The sequence below is a fragment of the Megascapheus bottae genome, chromosome 16 (assembly GCF_031878675.1).
Source record: "Megascapheus bottae isolate mThoBot1 chromosome 16, mThoBot2.hap1, whole genome shotgun sequence".
NCBI lineage: Eukaryota > Metazoa > Chordata > Mammalia > Rodentia > Geomyidae > Megascapheus > Megascapheus bottae.
The window spans coordinates 1,634,094-1,651,009 of NC_143524.1; the positions used below are offsets into that span (position 1 = coordinate 1,634,094).

General features: G+C 60.4%; 1 protein-coding gene across 2 annotated transcripts in view; it reads left to right on the forward strand.

Moving 5' to 3' along the window:
* Window positions 1-16,916, forward strand: part of Kcnq1 (potassium voltage-gated channel subfamily Q member 1) — a 257,114-nt gene that overhangs the window by 47,701 nt on the left and 192,497 nt on the right. For both annotated transcript variants that reach the window (XM_090347156.1, XM_090347157.1), the window contains exons 3-6: window positions 7,426-7,552; window positions 7,879-7,957; window positions 8,528-8,624; window positions 9,094-9,234. In XM_090347156.1, the coding sequence (XP_090203282.1) occupies window positions 7,426-7,552; window positions 7,879-7,957; window positions 8,528-8,624; window positions 9,094-9,234 (444 nt within the window). The remainder of the gene's footprint in view (window positions 1-7,425; window positions 7,553-7,878; window positions 7,958-8,527; window positions 8,625-9,093; window positions 9,235-16,916) is intronic.

The window sequence follows — 16,916 nt, forward strand, 5'->3', positions numbered from 1 at the left end:
CCGGGGCACAAAGGGTGCTTTGAGCAGCCACATGCCCACGCCTTGCCTCCAGCCAGCTGACCCTCCCTGGAACGCCAAGGCTGGCTCGCGTGGTGGCTCACTGGGGTCTGTGTGGAGCCAGAACCATGGCGGCTGTATGCCAGGGCAGAGCCCTTCTCCATGAGAAGACCCTCTCCGGGAGAGGGACAGGGTGCCAGGACCATCCCCCTGGCACCGCCTGATCCTGGGCCCAGGTGCCTGTGTGGCTGCACCTCCTGTCCTGAGAGACGGGCTGGTCTTCTCTGGAGCTTTCCTGCCCAGTCCTGAGGCCTCCCGTGGTCACCGACCTTCCCGCCCTCTTGAAATTTCATTTTTCCTTGAAAAGATAATAGGACAGCAACATCAGAGACTAGAATGTCCATGATAAACATCTTTATTATTTTGAAGGAAAAAAAAAAGTCTTTCATCAGAGGGGCCCGAGACAGCAGTGGGGCGGCTCCCTCGCGGGGGAAGACGGTGCAGGGCTTAACCTTGGGCCTCCAAATCAAGTGGTGCCGGCATCTCTGAACTTCAAAATACCCGCAGCCTCAGGAGTCTCCCGGAGATGGGGACTTGCCAGCCCGCCAGGGAACGGCAGATGAGACACCCGGCGACCTTCACCTTCTCCACGAGCAATGGGCCCACGGAGATGGTGAAACGCCAGGCCGCAGGGCTGACCTCTGCCCCTTTGTACACTCCACGTAGGAAGACCCAGATAAGCACCTGCTCTGCTGCTCTTTCATCTTGGCCAGACAGATTTGGATTTATTTATTCGGATTTATCTGTGCCTCTCTCACCCCCCCAAACACCCCATATTTGGTAGTGTGCGGCTCGCCGTGGGGCTGTGTCCCTCAGCTTTGTGGTCTCAGCTGACCTCTCGGGATCCAGGCCCGGGGCTGCAGTGGCCGGGTGGCAGCAGCCTTGGTGTGTCCTCGGCCACGCCAGCAGCCCCTCCCCCATCCCCGTCCACACCACCGAACACCAGATGGAAGGAAACCAAGTGCTGTCCACATCCCCCACGCCGTCACCCCCGTCTCCAGGGAAGGAGAGAACCAGCCGTGGCCCCAGTGGACCACGTGGGCTCGGTTATACTTCACCCAACCTTGTGCCAATGGAGGAAGGAGGCTGAGGCACCGAGGACCCGTGGACAGCTAGAAACAACAGTGTGGGCCCCAGGCAGACGGGCGTGACGGAGACCAGGGCCGCGGGTGGCCCCGGAGGTCCACACGTGGGGCTCCCCAAGCGAGGGGATAAGGGGCAGAGGCGAGGGGGTGAGGGAGCAGGGGCTGTGCCCCACAGGGCAGGCCCTGCTGTGGTGAAACACATTCCATCTTAAACCCAGCGCCATTCCGTGGCATGTCTTACACACACAGGTTGTGAAACCGCCGCCCCGTCTATTTCCAGACGTCGTCCTCAGCGCGGGGAGAGGGATGCCTCCCCCACCAGCCCTGCCCTTCCATCCTCCGTCTTCCTCTCCCTTCGCCTCCTGCCGTCCTTTTTCCATTCTCCCTTTTCTTCCTTCATCTGCTTCCTCTTTTCTCTCTTCCTTCACTTCCTCTTTCCCTTTTTCCTTCTCTCCTTTCCCCTGTCTCCCTCCTTTCCCTCTCTCTCTCTTTCCTTTCTCGCCTTCACTGTACTTCAAGTGCACGGAACCCAGGTGAAGTGTGCAGTTCGGGGTGTCGTCTCCAGAACGTTCTCCTTTCCAGGCTGAAACGGCCCACTTCACCCTCACCCTCACCCTCTTCGTGTCTGTGGATTCAGTGTCTGGGCCCTCCCTGGAAAATCCTTTTGTGCCTGGCTGCTTTGAGGAGCCGGGGTCCTCAAGAGGGGTTGTTGTGACCACTGGGGTGGATGGCGTCCTGTTGTGTGGACGGCCACACCCGCCCCTGTCCCCCATGCAGCCCCGCTCTCCCCCGGTGGCGTTCAGACTCCACGGCAGGGTTGCTGACTCCTGTGGCATTGTACTTTTCTCCGGGCCAATGCTGTTTTTTGTTTTTAAAAAAGCTCTGTGTGGGTGTCGTCCATGTGTCGTGCACCAGGAGCTCTGGGCCCACAGGCTCCGTGTAGCCATGCCCGGGCCCTGGCTCTGGGCTCAGGCGAGTGCCTGGGGTTTGGTTGCTTTGCTCTGTGGTTCCGGGTGGTTAGCATTGTCGGCTTGGCCAGCCACCTCTACAGGCCTCACGGTCAGGCGTGTGACTCTTTAGAAAATGTCTACTTGAAGTCTGTGTGTGTGTGCATGCACACACACACATGCGTGCAGCTGAGATGGAAAGCTGGAGTCTGTAATACCCTAAAAAGTAGGTGATCTGTCGTTAAGAGCTTTGTTTCTAAACATAACTTCAGACCACACAAAGAAAGCCGGAGACGCAGCCTTGAACACCCACCGTGTGCCTGTGTGGGGTGACGGTTGTGTGTGCAGGCAGTGTCTTGTGGGGGCAGAGTGGCTCGGGGACCACAGTGTCCAGACTGGCAGAAGCGCCCGTGGCTGGCTGTGGCCAGCAGGGTGGGTTTCGGCCATGCGTTCTCCCGTGGTTTGGACCTGCAGCCTCGTTGCTCACCCAGAAGAGGGGTGGCCCGGCCTGGCACTGTTCTGCCCTCACCCCTGCACTGCAGCCCGGCCCCCAGCCCCATGACTCTGCTGGTCTACTTGCACAGGAGGAGCAGGGGGACGGGGGGGGGGCAGCATCCTCAGCTTCCCTGTGGGCGGCTGGCCTCTCGCCCTGCTCCCTGGCCCGGCCAGACCAGGTGTGGGGGTCTCTTGTATCTTGGGGTGAACTGACTGTATTGTAGGCCCCTGGGTTTCCTCCCCCGACCACTGGCCTGTGCCACCTGTCCCTTGGCCGGTCACCAGGCTGCCTCCCTTCCTCAGGTGCCGTGTGTCTGCTGGGTGGTGACGTGTGGCCTGTCCATACACCTTGGGCTGCGGTAGATGTCCCTGTCCCAGTGTCCGCAGCCAGGAGGCAGCTTTGCTCCGATTGGGGGAACCATGGCTGAGGGGAGGGGTCTCCATGTCCCTCTATGCTGGCTGGACCCAGTGGAGACCCTGGGCTCCTGGGTCCAGTGCCTCACAGCCCTCTGTTTTGTGTCTGCAGGGCCAAGCTGGGCTGTGCTCCCTGGGCCCCGCGTCCTTGCCCTGGTGTCGCAGGCTTTGCCGCTGCACGTAGGACTCTGGGGGCCCTTGGGGAGGCTGCACGGGCGGTGGCCTCTGGACTGGTGGTGGTAGCAGAAAGAGAGCAGGCTTGGTTCTACAGGGTCCCGTGGGGGCCAGCACCCCTCACACGGAGCCTAAGGGGCTAGGAGGAGGAATGGCGAGGCTCTCTGGTGGACTGGGCCAAGACCCCATAGTGGACAGGGTGGTAGTAGAGGAAAGCAGCCCGGGCAGGGCCAGGCTGTCTGGAGGAGCCTGGCCTGCCCCTGCCCTGCAGAGACCACTGGGCAGGGCAGCCCCAGAGCTGGGAGGACGTGGCGGCGGCCCTGGATTCAGGGGAGGGGACGAGCCGCCCCACAGCCGTCCCTGCCCAGTTCTAGCCCCCTCCCCCCTCATGCAGCCTTGGCCTGGAATGTCATCCCGCCGCCTGGGCCTGTGTGTGGAGCCGATCCTGGCGGAGATAATTTTATCTCTGAGCAAACACTGGGCCCAGCTGTCTCCTCCTAGGACAGGGCTGTTTTCCTCAGCCCCTTCCTGCCCCGTTGTAACACACACTGATTAACTCAGCCCCGCCAGGCCTGGCCGTTATGGCCAAGGTCTTTCTTGGGGGGCCCCCTCTCCTACAGCCGCCTTGGGCTGTGTCCCCAGGCCAGAGTTTGGGGGCGGGTGTTTCAGTGATTCCTACCACCTTCCCTGCTCTTGAACAGTGTTCTACTGTTCAGGACGGCCAGTCCTCAAGTTGGCTCTCTGCAAGTGTTAGGGTCGTGGGCGGGGGACGTGCAGGCATCAGAAGGCATTTCAGCAGCGGTCGCCTGCCGTGACGAGAGCCCGGCTGCTCGGGAAGCAGCTGCGTGAGGATCCTGGCAGAGCGGTCAAAAACAGCACAGGCAAAAGGCCGGAGGGTGGACTGGCGTGGCTGGAAGCTCACCAAGCACACACGAAGCCCGGGCTCAGTCCCCAAATAATAATTGTTAAAAAATATCCGAGGGACCTGGAGTGTGGCCCAGGGGCGGAGCAGCTGCCAAGCACGCATGCAGACCTGGGTGTGATTCCTCGGTACCACCTACACAGAAACAAGCCAGAGGTAGAGGCTCACAGGGGGTAGAGTGCTTGCTTTGAGGAAAGCCCAAGGACAGTGCTTAGGTCCTGAGTTCAAGCCCCAGGACTGGCAAAAAAAGAAAAACAATCTGAAAATAAGAAAGCCCTGAACCCACAGAGCTGGGCTGGCCTTGCTGCCTGGGAATGTCCACTCTCCTGAGGCCATCATTGGCCTGGGCACCCCCCCTCCTTAAAGACACAAGCTCCCCATGTACCCTGGGGATTGGGGGGAGTTGGTATTTCCTGTCTGCCCCGATCACAGAAGGCACTGTAGCCCTGTGAAAAGCAAGAGGGACTCAAGCAGTCTGGGTCGGCACCAGGTGTGCAGATCTTCCCTCCCTCCCTCCCTCCCTCGAGGGTCAATCAGGGCAGACACTACTCTGGAACCTGGAAAAGGGGTTGGAGAAGAAAAAAGTGGGCCTGCCCTAATGGGTACCGCCATTCTCTTTCTCTTTTTTTTTTTTTAAAGAATTTATTAGCATTGATTTGCATATCATATTTCAAATGTCATGTTTAGCAAACAAGTATTCAAGAAGGGAATCTCTCTCTATAATTACTGGCACCTAGATTTTATTTATTTATTTTTGTTGGTCATGGGATTTGAACTCTGGGCCAGGACACTGTCCCTGAGCCCTTCAGCTCAAAGCTACCACCCTACCCCTTGAGCCACAGCACCACTTCCCAGCACATACATTTTAGAACATAATTAAAATTAAGCTGAGGATTTGTTTGTCATAGATACATATTAATATATGTAATAAGACATTATGTCTATAGAGTATATATCCATCCTATAATTTTATGTCTATGTAGTTATGTTTATATCTCCAAGACCATGGCCATAACCTTGGGTACCTGAAGTCCTCCCTCTTGTACTAATAGCCACATATTAAGGATGCCGTACACCTTTTGTTCCCTTGGTGTTGACTTGTCTCAGTCAACATGATTCGCTTTAATTTCATCCACTTCCCAGCGAATGCCATTCTTTGATCTTGTCTGTTGGCTGAGTAGAATTCCATTGTATATATGTACCACACTATTTGTATCCATTCTTCTGGGTTGTTTCCATCAGGGCACAGCCATTCTTAACCAATGCCCTGTACCCAGAGCACAGGACAGACTTGGGGCCGCAGAACCTGTAGACGGCCAGTACCCATATTTAACAAAGGGCAACAATTCCTGCCCTGAGAATTCCATGTTGCAAGTGAAACATGGGTTTCCCCAGAACCCCTCCCATCATGCACTACGTTTGTACTCACAGGGGCTGAGGGGTGTAACTGTCATTTTATCCTAATTAGCACCATTCACCATTCAGAGCGCATGGTGGCTGAGCCCGCCGCTCTAGTGCTAGGCTCCCTGGCAGGGAACCCTCTGGGACAAGGCCAGCTGGTGTCACCCGTCTGAGCAGAAGTCCCCTCCAGGCCTGGCTTCCCCAGGGAGGCAGGCATGGGGCCACCTGGAAGCAAGCCTGAGAAGCAGAAAGTTTTGTGGCTTCGTGGCATTGTGGCTTTGTGCAGGCCCCGCCACATGTGGGGGTTGGCTTAGCCTCTTCAGCCCAAGCTGGTCTTGTGGGTCCCCTGCTGGCCGGTCTCTGGGTCACAGTGGGCTCAGTTCATGTGAAGTACACGTGTGGCATTGAGCCCTGGCCAAGCCCGGGGCCAGGGACATGGCTGTCCATCCTTCTCACCCCGGGGGTTGGGAGTCAGCCCTGAGGCTCATTCTCCTGCCCCCTGACACCCCTGCCTACTAGACAAGATGGGGGGGCGGTGTGGGGGACTTCCCCAGAGTGAGGCAATCCAGGGACTGCCTGCCGCTGTGGTTCACCACAAGACCAGCCACAGCTGCCCAGCGCAGAGCAGCCCAGAGGGGACGTCTCACCCTGGTCCCTGTAATGATGGCTGGAGGTGGAGCCGTGGCTGGCCGCAAGCTAGAGGTGGCCGGGCCAGTCCCCTCGGCAGGCCACAGCTTCCTCATGCCAGGCCAGCTGTTGATGTTTTATGAGCGACAGACGCTTTCGCTTCACTTCTAGAAGAGACGCTGGGTGGGGGGTGAGGCCTCACTCGCCCCCATCTCTTGGCCCTGTCAGGCCTCCGAGGACTGCTCCTCCAGCTATTTGACGTTCCTGCGCGTTCGTGGCCTTTCCCCAGTACTGTGGGTGCTGCCTCAAGACTGTCAGCAATTGAATTCCAGATCAAAGTTGGGCAGAGTCTGGCTGCAGGAATCCCTGGTTTCATCAAGAGAGTCAACAGTTCTACTTTCCTTTTGAACTTAGCCAAGTTTTACCTTCATTTGTTTACTCTCTCCTTCCTTCCTTCCTTCCACCCACCATTCATCTAACCGCACATCAATCCATCCATCATTTGTCATCTGTCCATCCACCCACCTATCCATCATCCATTCATCCATTCACCCTACCATCTTCCCATCTACCCAGCCATATATAGTCACTCATCTATCCACCCATCCATCCACCTGTCTAGCCATCCATTCACCTAGCCATCCACTTATCCACCCATCCGTCCATCCATCCATCCACCCACCTATCCACCCACCCACCTACCCATCCATCCACCCACCCACCTACCCATCTATCCATCCACCCACCCATCTATCCTTCCATCTACCCACTTATCTATCAGTCCATTCCTCCAACCCTTTGTCCATCTATCCACCGCCATCAGTCCACTCACTTGTATACCCCCTCACCCATCTACTTATCTTTCCAAGCATGAACCTTTCTGTCCATCTGTTCACCCATTGTAACCCAAGGCTAATCTGAGACCCCCTTGCCGGCAGCTCCTGCCTCCAGAGCTCGTGTGGGAAGGTCTCTGCCAGAGCTTGCTGTGCGAGCAAGGAGTCCCAGGAGCTGCTCTCCCAGCTCCCATCGCATCTGCCCCTGACGTGACTCTTGCTGCCCACTCCCCAGCCTGGGGTTTCTCGCACGCAGGCTCAGTGGAGAGGCACATGTGGTAGCAGGGCATGAGTTCCAAGCCTCCCCAAAGCTAGAGAACACAGGCCTCGGCCCCTGGCACAGTGCCCCACCACGGCACGGAGCCCCCCCTCACCCTGTGGGGCCCGGCTGTGCAGAGCCCCAGGGCCGTCAGTGGCCGCGTGGGGAGCGGGTCCCCGGCCTGGGGTGAGCTTGCCGCCCTCTTCCTCAGGAAATCGTGCTGGTGGTGTTCTTTGGGACGGAGTACGTGGTCCGCCTCTGGTCCGCAGGCTGCCGCAGCAAGTATGTGGGCATCTGGGGCCGGCTGCGCTTCGCCCGAAAGCCCATCTCCATCATCGGTGAGTCACCCCGTCCCAGGCCAGGAAGGACCCCCAAAGACCACCCCCCTCAGACCATCCCCAGGCTCTGAGAGACCTTCTTTTCTGCCTGCCTGCCGCGGGGCGGCCCTCCACGGTCAGCAGAGGGTGCCACCCAGGCCCCAGCATTAGAGCCAGGGCCAGCGCGGGTGCCTCTCTGCCAGCTGCTGCTCACGGTGTGCTTGGCCCCTCCTAGCTTCCGGTGCCAGCTTCCGGTGCCACCTTGCACAGCACAGCTCGACAGTTGACCTTGGCGCCTCGGCCGCCTTGGGCATCTGGAGGTGCTGACCTGGGCTCTTCCCTCCCAGACCTCATCGTGGTCGTGGCTTCCATGGTTGTCCTCTGTGTGGGCTCCAAAGGGCAGGTGTTCGCTACATCGGCCATCAGGTGAGTTCAGGCTCTGGGGCTCCCCGCGGGGCACCCCCCCCACCTGGCCATCTTCTCCCAGCAGTGGGTGGCCTGGCCCGCTATCTACCTTGCCCCACTGTGCTCTTTGTGCCTGCTGGGCCCTGCGCTGGGACAGGCAGAGCTCAGCCAGGGAGATGGGCGCTGGATGTGGCTCTGGGTCCTGGATGAATCAGTCTGCCCCGGGTTCAAGGCTCTCCCCAAAGTTTCATTCCTTTCTGCACTCTGGTGCATCCGGACCAATTAAGTCCAGTCTGTTTATCTGTAAATCAGAGACCCTGCTCCTCCCCCAAAGGAAATGTCGGGCTGAAGGTGCTGGGGTGGCAGTGGCCCCTGTCCTGGTGCCTTTGGAATGACCTGTGGGGGGCCAGTGATTCAGAGCCAGCTGGGAGCCGCTGCCACGGGAGGGCTCAGCAGCCCCAGGGCCGGCCTGGGGGCAGAGGGACATACACAAACCTCTTCCACCCAGATCAGAGGCCTGGCATGACAGGGTGGCCAGGGGAGGGTGCCTGGGACCTGGTGGCCCTCACCGCTTCTCTGTGTCCTCCCTAGGGGCATTCGCTTCCTCCAGATCCTGAGGATGCTGCACGTGGACCGGCAGGGAGGCACCTGGAGGCTGCTGGGCTCTGTGGTCTTCATTCACCGCCAGGTGGGTGGCTGCGATGAGAGCAGCCTGTGCCAGCCTGCCTGGGACACACGGGATGCCAGGCCAGGGTCTCCACAGCCGGGGCCTGGTGTGCGTAGACAGGGCTGGCTCCACATTCCGGGGCCTCCCCTGAGAGACAGCCAGACATGGCATCCCAGGCCTGCTTGCCTGGCCAGGCGCTGGGGACACAGCCCTGAGGGGCCCCCAAAACACAGAGGGCCAGTGCAGGATGACCAGTGAGGACCAGTGCCTCCAGAGCCTTCCCAGGGCCACGGGGCCCCTTATCCCACGGAGGCCACCCTCCCCTGCTGCCATGGCTTCACGCAAAGTTGGAGTCTGTCTCCATGTGAGAAACAGGCCGGAGTGGACACAGAATGACCTGGGAAAGGCGGGCCCCTGGCTGTGGTTGACGTGGTAAGATGGCGGAAGGCTCCCGTGCGGCGTGGCTGATGCAGCCCCTCTGCCGCCCCAGGAACTCATCACCACTCTGTACATCGGCTTCCTGGGCCTCATCTTCTCCTCCTACTTCGTGTACCTGGCTGAGAAGGACGCAGTGAACGAGTCAGGCCGCATCGAGTTCGGTAGCTACGCGGATGCACTGTGGTGGGGGGTGGTAAGTCGAGGGTGCTGGGGCGGGGGTGTCCTGGGGAGGCTGTGTGGCCAGGGCACTGGAGGGGGCCAGATGCTGGCATGTAAGGCATTTTAGGCCTCTCTGACTGTGGTGATTGTGGTTCAAAACCAGCTCTGGGTAGGAAAGTCCATGAGACTTTTTTTTTTTGCCAGTCCTGGGGCTTGAACTCAGGGCCTGGGCACTGTTGCTGAGCTTCTTTTTGCTCAAGGCTAGCACTGTACCACTTGAGCCACAGCACCCCTTCTGGCCCTTTCTATGTAGTATTGAGGAATCAAACCCAGGGTTTCATGGATGCTAGGCAAGCACTCTACTACTAAGCCACATTCCCAGCCCTGAGTTCGACCCCTAGGACAGATCAGAACAAAACAAAACAAAGATTTTTTTTTTTGTCTACAAATTTGTGCGTGAAGTCCATGCTCGAAGGCTTCTGTGCTGTGGGCTGAGTGCCCTGGGGCCCCACCTTCAAGTGTGAACTCTGTTTCACTGGAACGCTGGAAAGGCAGTCTGCTGGGGTGCCCCCCCCATGTGTGTGCGGGGTCTGAGCTCTCCAGGTGTCTGTGCTAGAGAGATGCTGGGGCGAGCGGGTGGCTGGCTGTGGGACCAGCCAGGTCGCTGAGTCTCCTGTGGCAGAGTCTGGGGCCCCATGAGTCCTTGTACCCAAAGAGTAGAACATGAGGGCCGGGAGTTTGGCCTAGTGGTTAAAGTGCCTGCCTAGCATGCATGAAGACCTGGGTTCTATTCATCAGTGCCACATACTTAGAAAAAAGCCGGAAGTGGTGCTGTGGCTCAAGTGGTAGAGCTCTAGCCTTGAGAAAGTCCAAGGACAGTGCTCAGGCCCTGAGCCCAAGCCCAGGACTGGGAAAAATTCAAAAATCCTAGAATATGAAATGCCATGACAGCTTCGTGACAGAGCTCCGATTTCCCTGGCTTGGGAGCCAGCAGGTTCTCTCATTGCTGGGCAGACACAAAGAAGGACTGGTGAGGCCCCAGGCAGGGCTGGCTGTGTCGGGGCTGTGGCAGCCTGAGGTCTGCTGGATGTGAATCAGTGGAGGTGGATGTGTGGACTGTGGCTGCACCTGTGAGTGCCGTGCGTCCCCCACGTGTGGCTAGGACAGGCTGCTGCAGGAGGGCCCGGGGCGGGGGCACAGGAGGCCGCCCCTGCCCTCTGCATGGGGGAGGGAGGTGTTCTCATGAGCCCGTGGCCGAGGGGCTTGTCACCCCTGGGACTTTGGGCTCTGGCTATGTGGACTCTGGCACAGAGAGCTGGCCAAGGGGTCCCCGGGATCCACCCGTGTGCCACTGACGCAGAGCAGCTGGCAGCCCAGGGCTGGCATGGCGCAGGCAGCAGCGCAGGGAGCAGTGGGTCTGGGCCTCAGCTCCGTGCTGTCCAATGACTGGGCTGCCCAGCAGCTTCCAAGGCCTGGGAGGCAACAAAACAGCTGGGGTCACCTGGGCCTTCCTGGACTGTCCTGGCCGGGGAGAAGAAGGTAGACTGGCTGGGGACACGGCGCAGTGAGCGCATGGGGGCTGAGGCCTTGGGGGGCAGCATAGCGAGCGGAGGTGGCAGCGGTGGCCGCCCGGGCCCCCGACACGCAGCCCTACGCTTCAACTAGAGAAGGCTTGCCAGGTCGCTGGCTCAGGGACCAGGAGAGGCCACCCGGCTTCACGGGGCTTCCCCTGGTGACTGGCTGCAGAGGAGGTCCTGACCCGGGCCATCGGTGTACGTTCTGGAAGCTTCCGACGTGTCCACAGGCCGTGGGAAAGCAGGGCCGGTTGATGAGCACCACGTGGAAGCTGCAGCCCTGAGGCGACAGCGGGACCGAGCGGGCGAGGGAGAGGACGAGCCACTAAGACCCTGGCTCCAAACTGCCAGGGGACATAGGCAGGGCTAGCAATGGATGGAGGGTGGAAAAAAGTCTGTGTGAACATACAGGCTTTGGAGGCCCTGGACGTCAGGGTCCGTGTGGAGGTCGTGGTCTGTGTGGAGGTCATGGTTTAGGTGGAGGTTCTGGTCTGTGGGGGAGGTCGTGGTCTGTGGAGGAGGCTGGGGTTTGTGGAGGTGGCCGGGGTCAGTGGGGGAGGCCGGGGTCTCTGTGGAGGAGGCTGGGGTCAGTGGGGGAGGCCGGGGTCTCTGTGGAGGAGGCCGGGGTCAGTGGAGGAGGCCGGGGTCAGTGGGGAAGGTCAGGGTCAGTGGGGGAGGCCGGGGTCTCTGTGGAGGAGGCTGGGGTCAGTGAAGGAGGCTAGGGTCAGTGGAGGAGGCCGGGGTCAGTGGAGGAGGCCAGGGTCAGTGGGGGAGGTCAGGGTCAGTGGGGGAGGCCCAGGTCTCTATGGAGGCCAGAGTCTCTGTGGAGGAGGCCGGGGTCAGTGGGGGAGGCCGGGGTCAGTGGAGGTGGCCGGGGTCAGTGGGGGAGGTCGGGGTCAGTGGGGGAGGCCGGGGTCAGTGGGGGAGGCCCGGGTCTCTATGGAGGCCAGGGTCTCTGTGGAGGCCGGGGTCTCTGTGGAGGAGGCCGGGGTCTCTGTGGAGGTGGCCAGGGTCAGTGGGGGAGGTCGGGGTCAGTAGGGGAGGCCCGGGTCTCTGTGGAGGAGGCCGGGGTCAGTGGAGGCGGTCTGGGCCCGTGTTCAGACTGTCCTCTGCCCCGTGGGGAGATGCCCAGCTGGGATCGGGCGTGGACCGTGGCCGGGCAGGGCTCGGGTGGACGAGCGCCTGCAGCATGGCTCATCAGCAGTGCCCAGGTGCGGCACCTCCCTGCCGCCTTTGCTGCCCATTTGAGCTCCTGCCCAGCCCTGCTCACCCCCTCCCCAGGCCCTCTGGCCCCCGAGCCGCAGCCTCGCGGCGCTCCCACTCCCACACCTGTGCAAACATCCGCCCGCCGGCCAGGAACACGGCCCCTTTGTGCCCAGCTTGGCACCAGTGCCCCGTCCCGCACCGTCAGCCGCCGTAGGTCTGGGCTGGTGTGTGCCCGGCCTGGCTATTGTTCCCATCAGGCCCTGCAGTCTGGGCTCCTGGGCTCAGGGTCCAGGGGGGCCGGGGGAGGAGGGGTGTCAGCGCCCCTTGGTGGAGGGGTGGCAGCAATCCTGCAGCTCTGGGTGGGAGGGGCTGGGTTGGAGTTATGGGCTGTGTTCCTGGCACTTCTCGGGCACCCAGGGCTCTGCAGCCCTGCTCTACCGGGGGACCCGCGCGGGGACTGCCCAGCCAGCCTGCCCCGGAGAGGCAGAGGAGGATGGGGCAAGGGAGGGACAGGAGAGCGGCTTCACGTCCCGCTGCCTGCCACCGGCACCCAGCAAGTGGGGGTGCGCGCTCCCCGAGGCCTGCCCCAGGCAGAGTGTGGACTCAAGCCCCCCGCCCCAGCCCTGGTGCTGCTCTGAGCTGGCACACGGCACCTTCCTATAGCTCCACCATGGCTGCCTCTCTCCCTCGCCCTCATCCCTCCCGTGGGGCCCCGGGCAGCTGTGTAGGGAGGCAGTGAGCCACGTGGTTCAGTAGCAGGCGCTAGTGGACTGGTGGACCGGTGGCCCTCCCATGGCTGGAAGGACAGCAGCGCCTTTGTGTCCCGAGGGCTGCCACATGGCATTCCGCGGGCCGGGGGCCCCCACCGCAGATGTCGACGTCAGCTCTGGAGGCCGGGAGCCTGAGGCGGAGGGGAGAGGGGAGGCTCGGGGGTGTTTGTCATGTCCAGCTCGGTGGCCCAGGTGGCCGTGCTGCCCTGCGGCTCCGTCCTCCTGGGCCATCCTCAAGGACGCTCACGTCCACCACGGTGAAGATCCCAGTTCCAGTTAGGATCCCACCCCACCTGGAAAGCTGGACATGGCCTCTGGGGGGACCCAGCGGGGGGACAGGACCCAGCGGGGCCCGGGCATACTGCCCAGGGAGGCCCTTGCCTGGCCGGCCCTGCTCCCCCCCACCCCCCGCCGTCTCGCAGGAGTGGGGCCTGTGTGCCCCTCATCCCTCCCTGCGGTGGGGACGTCCACCGGGACAGGGGCCGCTGGGCCCCCAAGTGTGGCGCCCGAGTGTGGCTGGGAGGCGTTCAGACTTTTTTTCTCTTTGCCCTTGGAACAAAAATGCATCTGTTTGTGTTCAGTGTGAGTGGCGGGAAAAGCAGGTTTTGCAAACACGGGCTCCTCTGTTTAGCGCCCGGGGGTCTCTGAAAACAGCCGCTGCTGGGCTCTGTTTACCCCAGAGCAGAGCGGCTAAATTTAGATCCCGAGTGAGCAGGCTGGAGCCCCACCCCTGCACTCCAGCCCCTCTTAAAACCCAGCCTGACGGCCCTGCATGCCTCACCTAGAAGCTCCAGAAAGTTCTGCCTCCTAGGCTCGGTGGCATCCTGGCAGAGCAAGGCTGGCACAGGGACGTGGGGTGGACTGTCCGGGGCAGGGGTGGGGACCAGGGCTTCCTTTGGCAAGGAGAAGAGAAGGCCTGTGGGCCAGGTCGGGCCGTGCTCAGCTGCCATCAGTCTGGGTTCCTCCTACCAAGAGTCTGGGAGACCCCAGCCCTGCAGGACCCGTGCCAGAGAGCTCTTCCCTCACAAGGAACTTTCCAGAGGGGTTTTGTAGGATAAATAGGAGTCAACAAGGCACGCCCATCTTCCTGTACTCATTGCCCACTAGCCACCACTCGAGGGATGTCTTCCACGAACCCCTCAGGCCAGGGGACATTCACAATTGATTTCTTCTTGGGGACAAGGGTTCGAGTCATGCCAGTGAGAAGAGGGCCTCAGAAGTGTGGGGAAGAGTTTTCCAGTGACTCATCAACTTAGAAAAGCGAAGCACAGTGAAACTGGGGAAGGGGGGTGGCAGCGTGGGGCCCGTGCCTGGCCAGCAGCGCGGCACTGTGCATGTCCACTCTGGCTCCGGGCAGGTGAACTGACCTCTCTAGGCCCATCTGTGAGATGAGCATGATGTGGGCCCCCCCACAACATATGCCCAGGAAACCGGGGCACCAGAAGGGCAGGGGTGGGCCCCCAGCCAGCCCTTAGTCTCCCCTCAGAGGCCAGCCTTGAAGGCGCTGTGACAAAAAGGAAGGCTGTGGGCTGGGAGTTTGGCCTAGTGGTAGAGTGCTTGCCTCGCATGCACAAAGACCCGGGTTCAAGTACCACATACAGAGAAAGTCGGAAGTGGTGCTGTGTGGCTCATGTGGTAGGGCTCTAGCCTTGAGAAAGCCCATAGATAGTGCTCAGGCCCTGAGTTCAAGCTCCAGGACTGGCAAAAAAAGAAAGAGGAAGGGTAACAGTCAGAAGGCTCTGGGGTGATGAGCCGTGACTCCTCCAAAGTCCACGTGCTCAAGTGCTGCACGCAGACCCCCGGCCCGGCGTCTGCAGTGTGGATACGGCGCCTTCTCCCATCCTTGGCCCTTGAGGCATTTGCTCCAAAGATGCAGGCTGGTGAAGGTAGCTCCAAAGACCTCGCACCTGGATGAAGAAAAAAGGCCGAAAACCAGATGGGAAGCTCCCAGTGAAAGAGCCAGGAGAGGCTTGTTTGCCAGCCATTCTTAAACTTTAGGGGAATTTTAAAAAGATCAATTTGGCAGTGTTGTCGCTGTCACCTTAACACGTCTTAGTTAAATAAAGAATATTTTCCTATGACAGAAAAGGAAGAGTCAAGTAATGGCAGACCTGGTTTCTCAGAGCAGAAGTGGGGGCTGTGAATTTCCCTGCTCCCCTCTCTCTCCCTCCGCTCCCCCCACACCGTGGGAGTGAGTGCAGAGACCAGACCGCAGAACCAGCACGGGGGGGGGGGCTGTCACCCCAGGGTCACATCAGTGCATCTGAGCGGGAGTTGCCCTCTGTCATTGGCTCTGGCTCAGGAGGACCTTGCAAAGCTGCGTGTATCTTAGCTGGCTGCTGGGGACAAGTTCCAGGCCCAGGACTATAAAACCACCGGTTCCTGAGCGGCTCCCATCCGCTGCTTTAGGAAAAACAAACAAGTCTTGGGGATGGACTAGGGGGGTCTGCGGTGGCCTGGGGGTGGAGGAGGACGAGAGGCCAAAGCCAGTGCCCTCTGACCTTCCTCCCACCGGTGGGGGTGGCAGCTGAGCCCTAGGAATGAGGCCCCGCTCTACAGTGGCCCTGTGAGCGTGGCTGTCACCCCTGTCACTTGCCCCTGCTTTACTCTACCCAGCTGTCTCCTTCAGCTTGTGTTTTTCCCTCTGCAGTAATTGAGGTTTTTTAATGGGTGTCATTATTAGAGCTTGAGCTCAGGGTCTGGGCGCTCACCCTTAGCTTCTTGGTTCAAAGCTGGTGCTCTACCACTTGAGTCACAGCTCCACTTCTGGCTTTTTCCTAGTTTATTGGAGATAAAGTCTCGTGGACTTTCCTTTTCAGGCTGGCTTTGAATCTCAGTCGTTAGTTGTTATTAGTGCATAGTGTGTGGGGTTTCGAGGCCCCCGGGGTTAGCACCCCATTCCCTGCGCTTCTCAAGCCATGCAGAACACTGCTCTCGGAGGCCCTTTTCACCCTGACTCTGCCTAGGTGAGTTTTTATCTGTTCATAAAAGTCAGACATTTCAAAGCGTTCCCACACGTAAAAAAGTAACAATAGGATGACGACAGGCTGGGAACAAAAGCGTGGGGCTGAGGGGAAATGCGCCCGTCTGGCAGTCGCCGTGGAGTCTGGCTCGGGAGGGTGGCTGAGCCTGGGCGGCGTCTCCGCAGCAGTGCCCAGCGCCCTCCAGGCTCAGAGGGCCCCACAGGGACCAGCCCCGCAGGGAGAGCCCAAGCGTACCCCACTGGCAGCATGTCAGACGTGGACAGCCACCATCCACGCCCCCAGCGAGCACGGGGCCTCTTCCCTGAGCCCCGTGGACGCATGGCCCGCCAGTCTTCTCTGACCTGTGTGGAACGCGCCCATCCTGTGTCCTCCACACGGGAAGGACCGGGCACCACCGCTGCGTTAGCCAGCCAAGGCGTGTGGGGCGGGCAGGGCCTCCGAGGGGCAGGGGGCGCGGGAGGGCTACCTGAGACCCCAGCCAGACTTTGAGGACCGAGTGGGCAATGATCACAAAATGGGGTGAGCCAGATGTGCTGGGGCCCGCGCGGCTGTCCAGACCAGCCTGCTGTCCGCAGTCCTCTCTGCCCAGGCGTGGTGAGCTGCTTTCTGGGCTGCCTTCTGTGTGCCTTCTCTGACTCACCGGGGCTTCACTGGGTTCGTGAAGTAGAAGTGTTTATGGACGCCTGCCCTCCCCATCCCGCCGAGTCCCTCTGGGCTAGGTGCGTGGACGCCCCCCCATCCCTCCGGGCTGGATGCATGGACTCCCCCCATCCCTCTGGACATGTGGACTCCCCCCATCCCTCTGGGCTGGATGTGCGCCCCCTGAAAAGGCCGCCGTGGCTCTCCTGTGGGGTCAGGGCCCTGGGACAGCAGTGCAGATGCCTCCTCAGCCACAGCCTTCTGCAGCTTTGCTTAGCCCTGGGTGGGGCCTGGCTTCGGCTGGGAGACGTCTCAGCGTGTTTCAGGTACATGCTTTTCTGTGCATGTGTGTGTGCATTGGATCTACAAGGAGTCTGGCCCCAGGGCCCCGTGTGTGACCGTGTACCGTGGTGACTCCCGCATGCTCGTGCACATCCGTGTCTGTGCATGTGTGCACACTGCAGACAGCTGGGTGGTCCGCTACCAAGACCCAGCAGACCACTTCCTCTTTACCTGGGGGTGCTGCACATGTGTGAAGGTGCA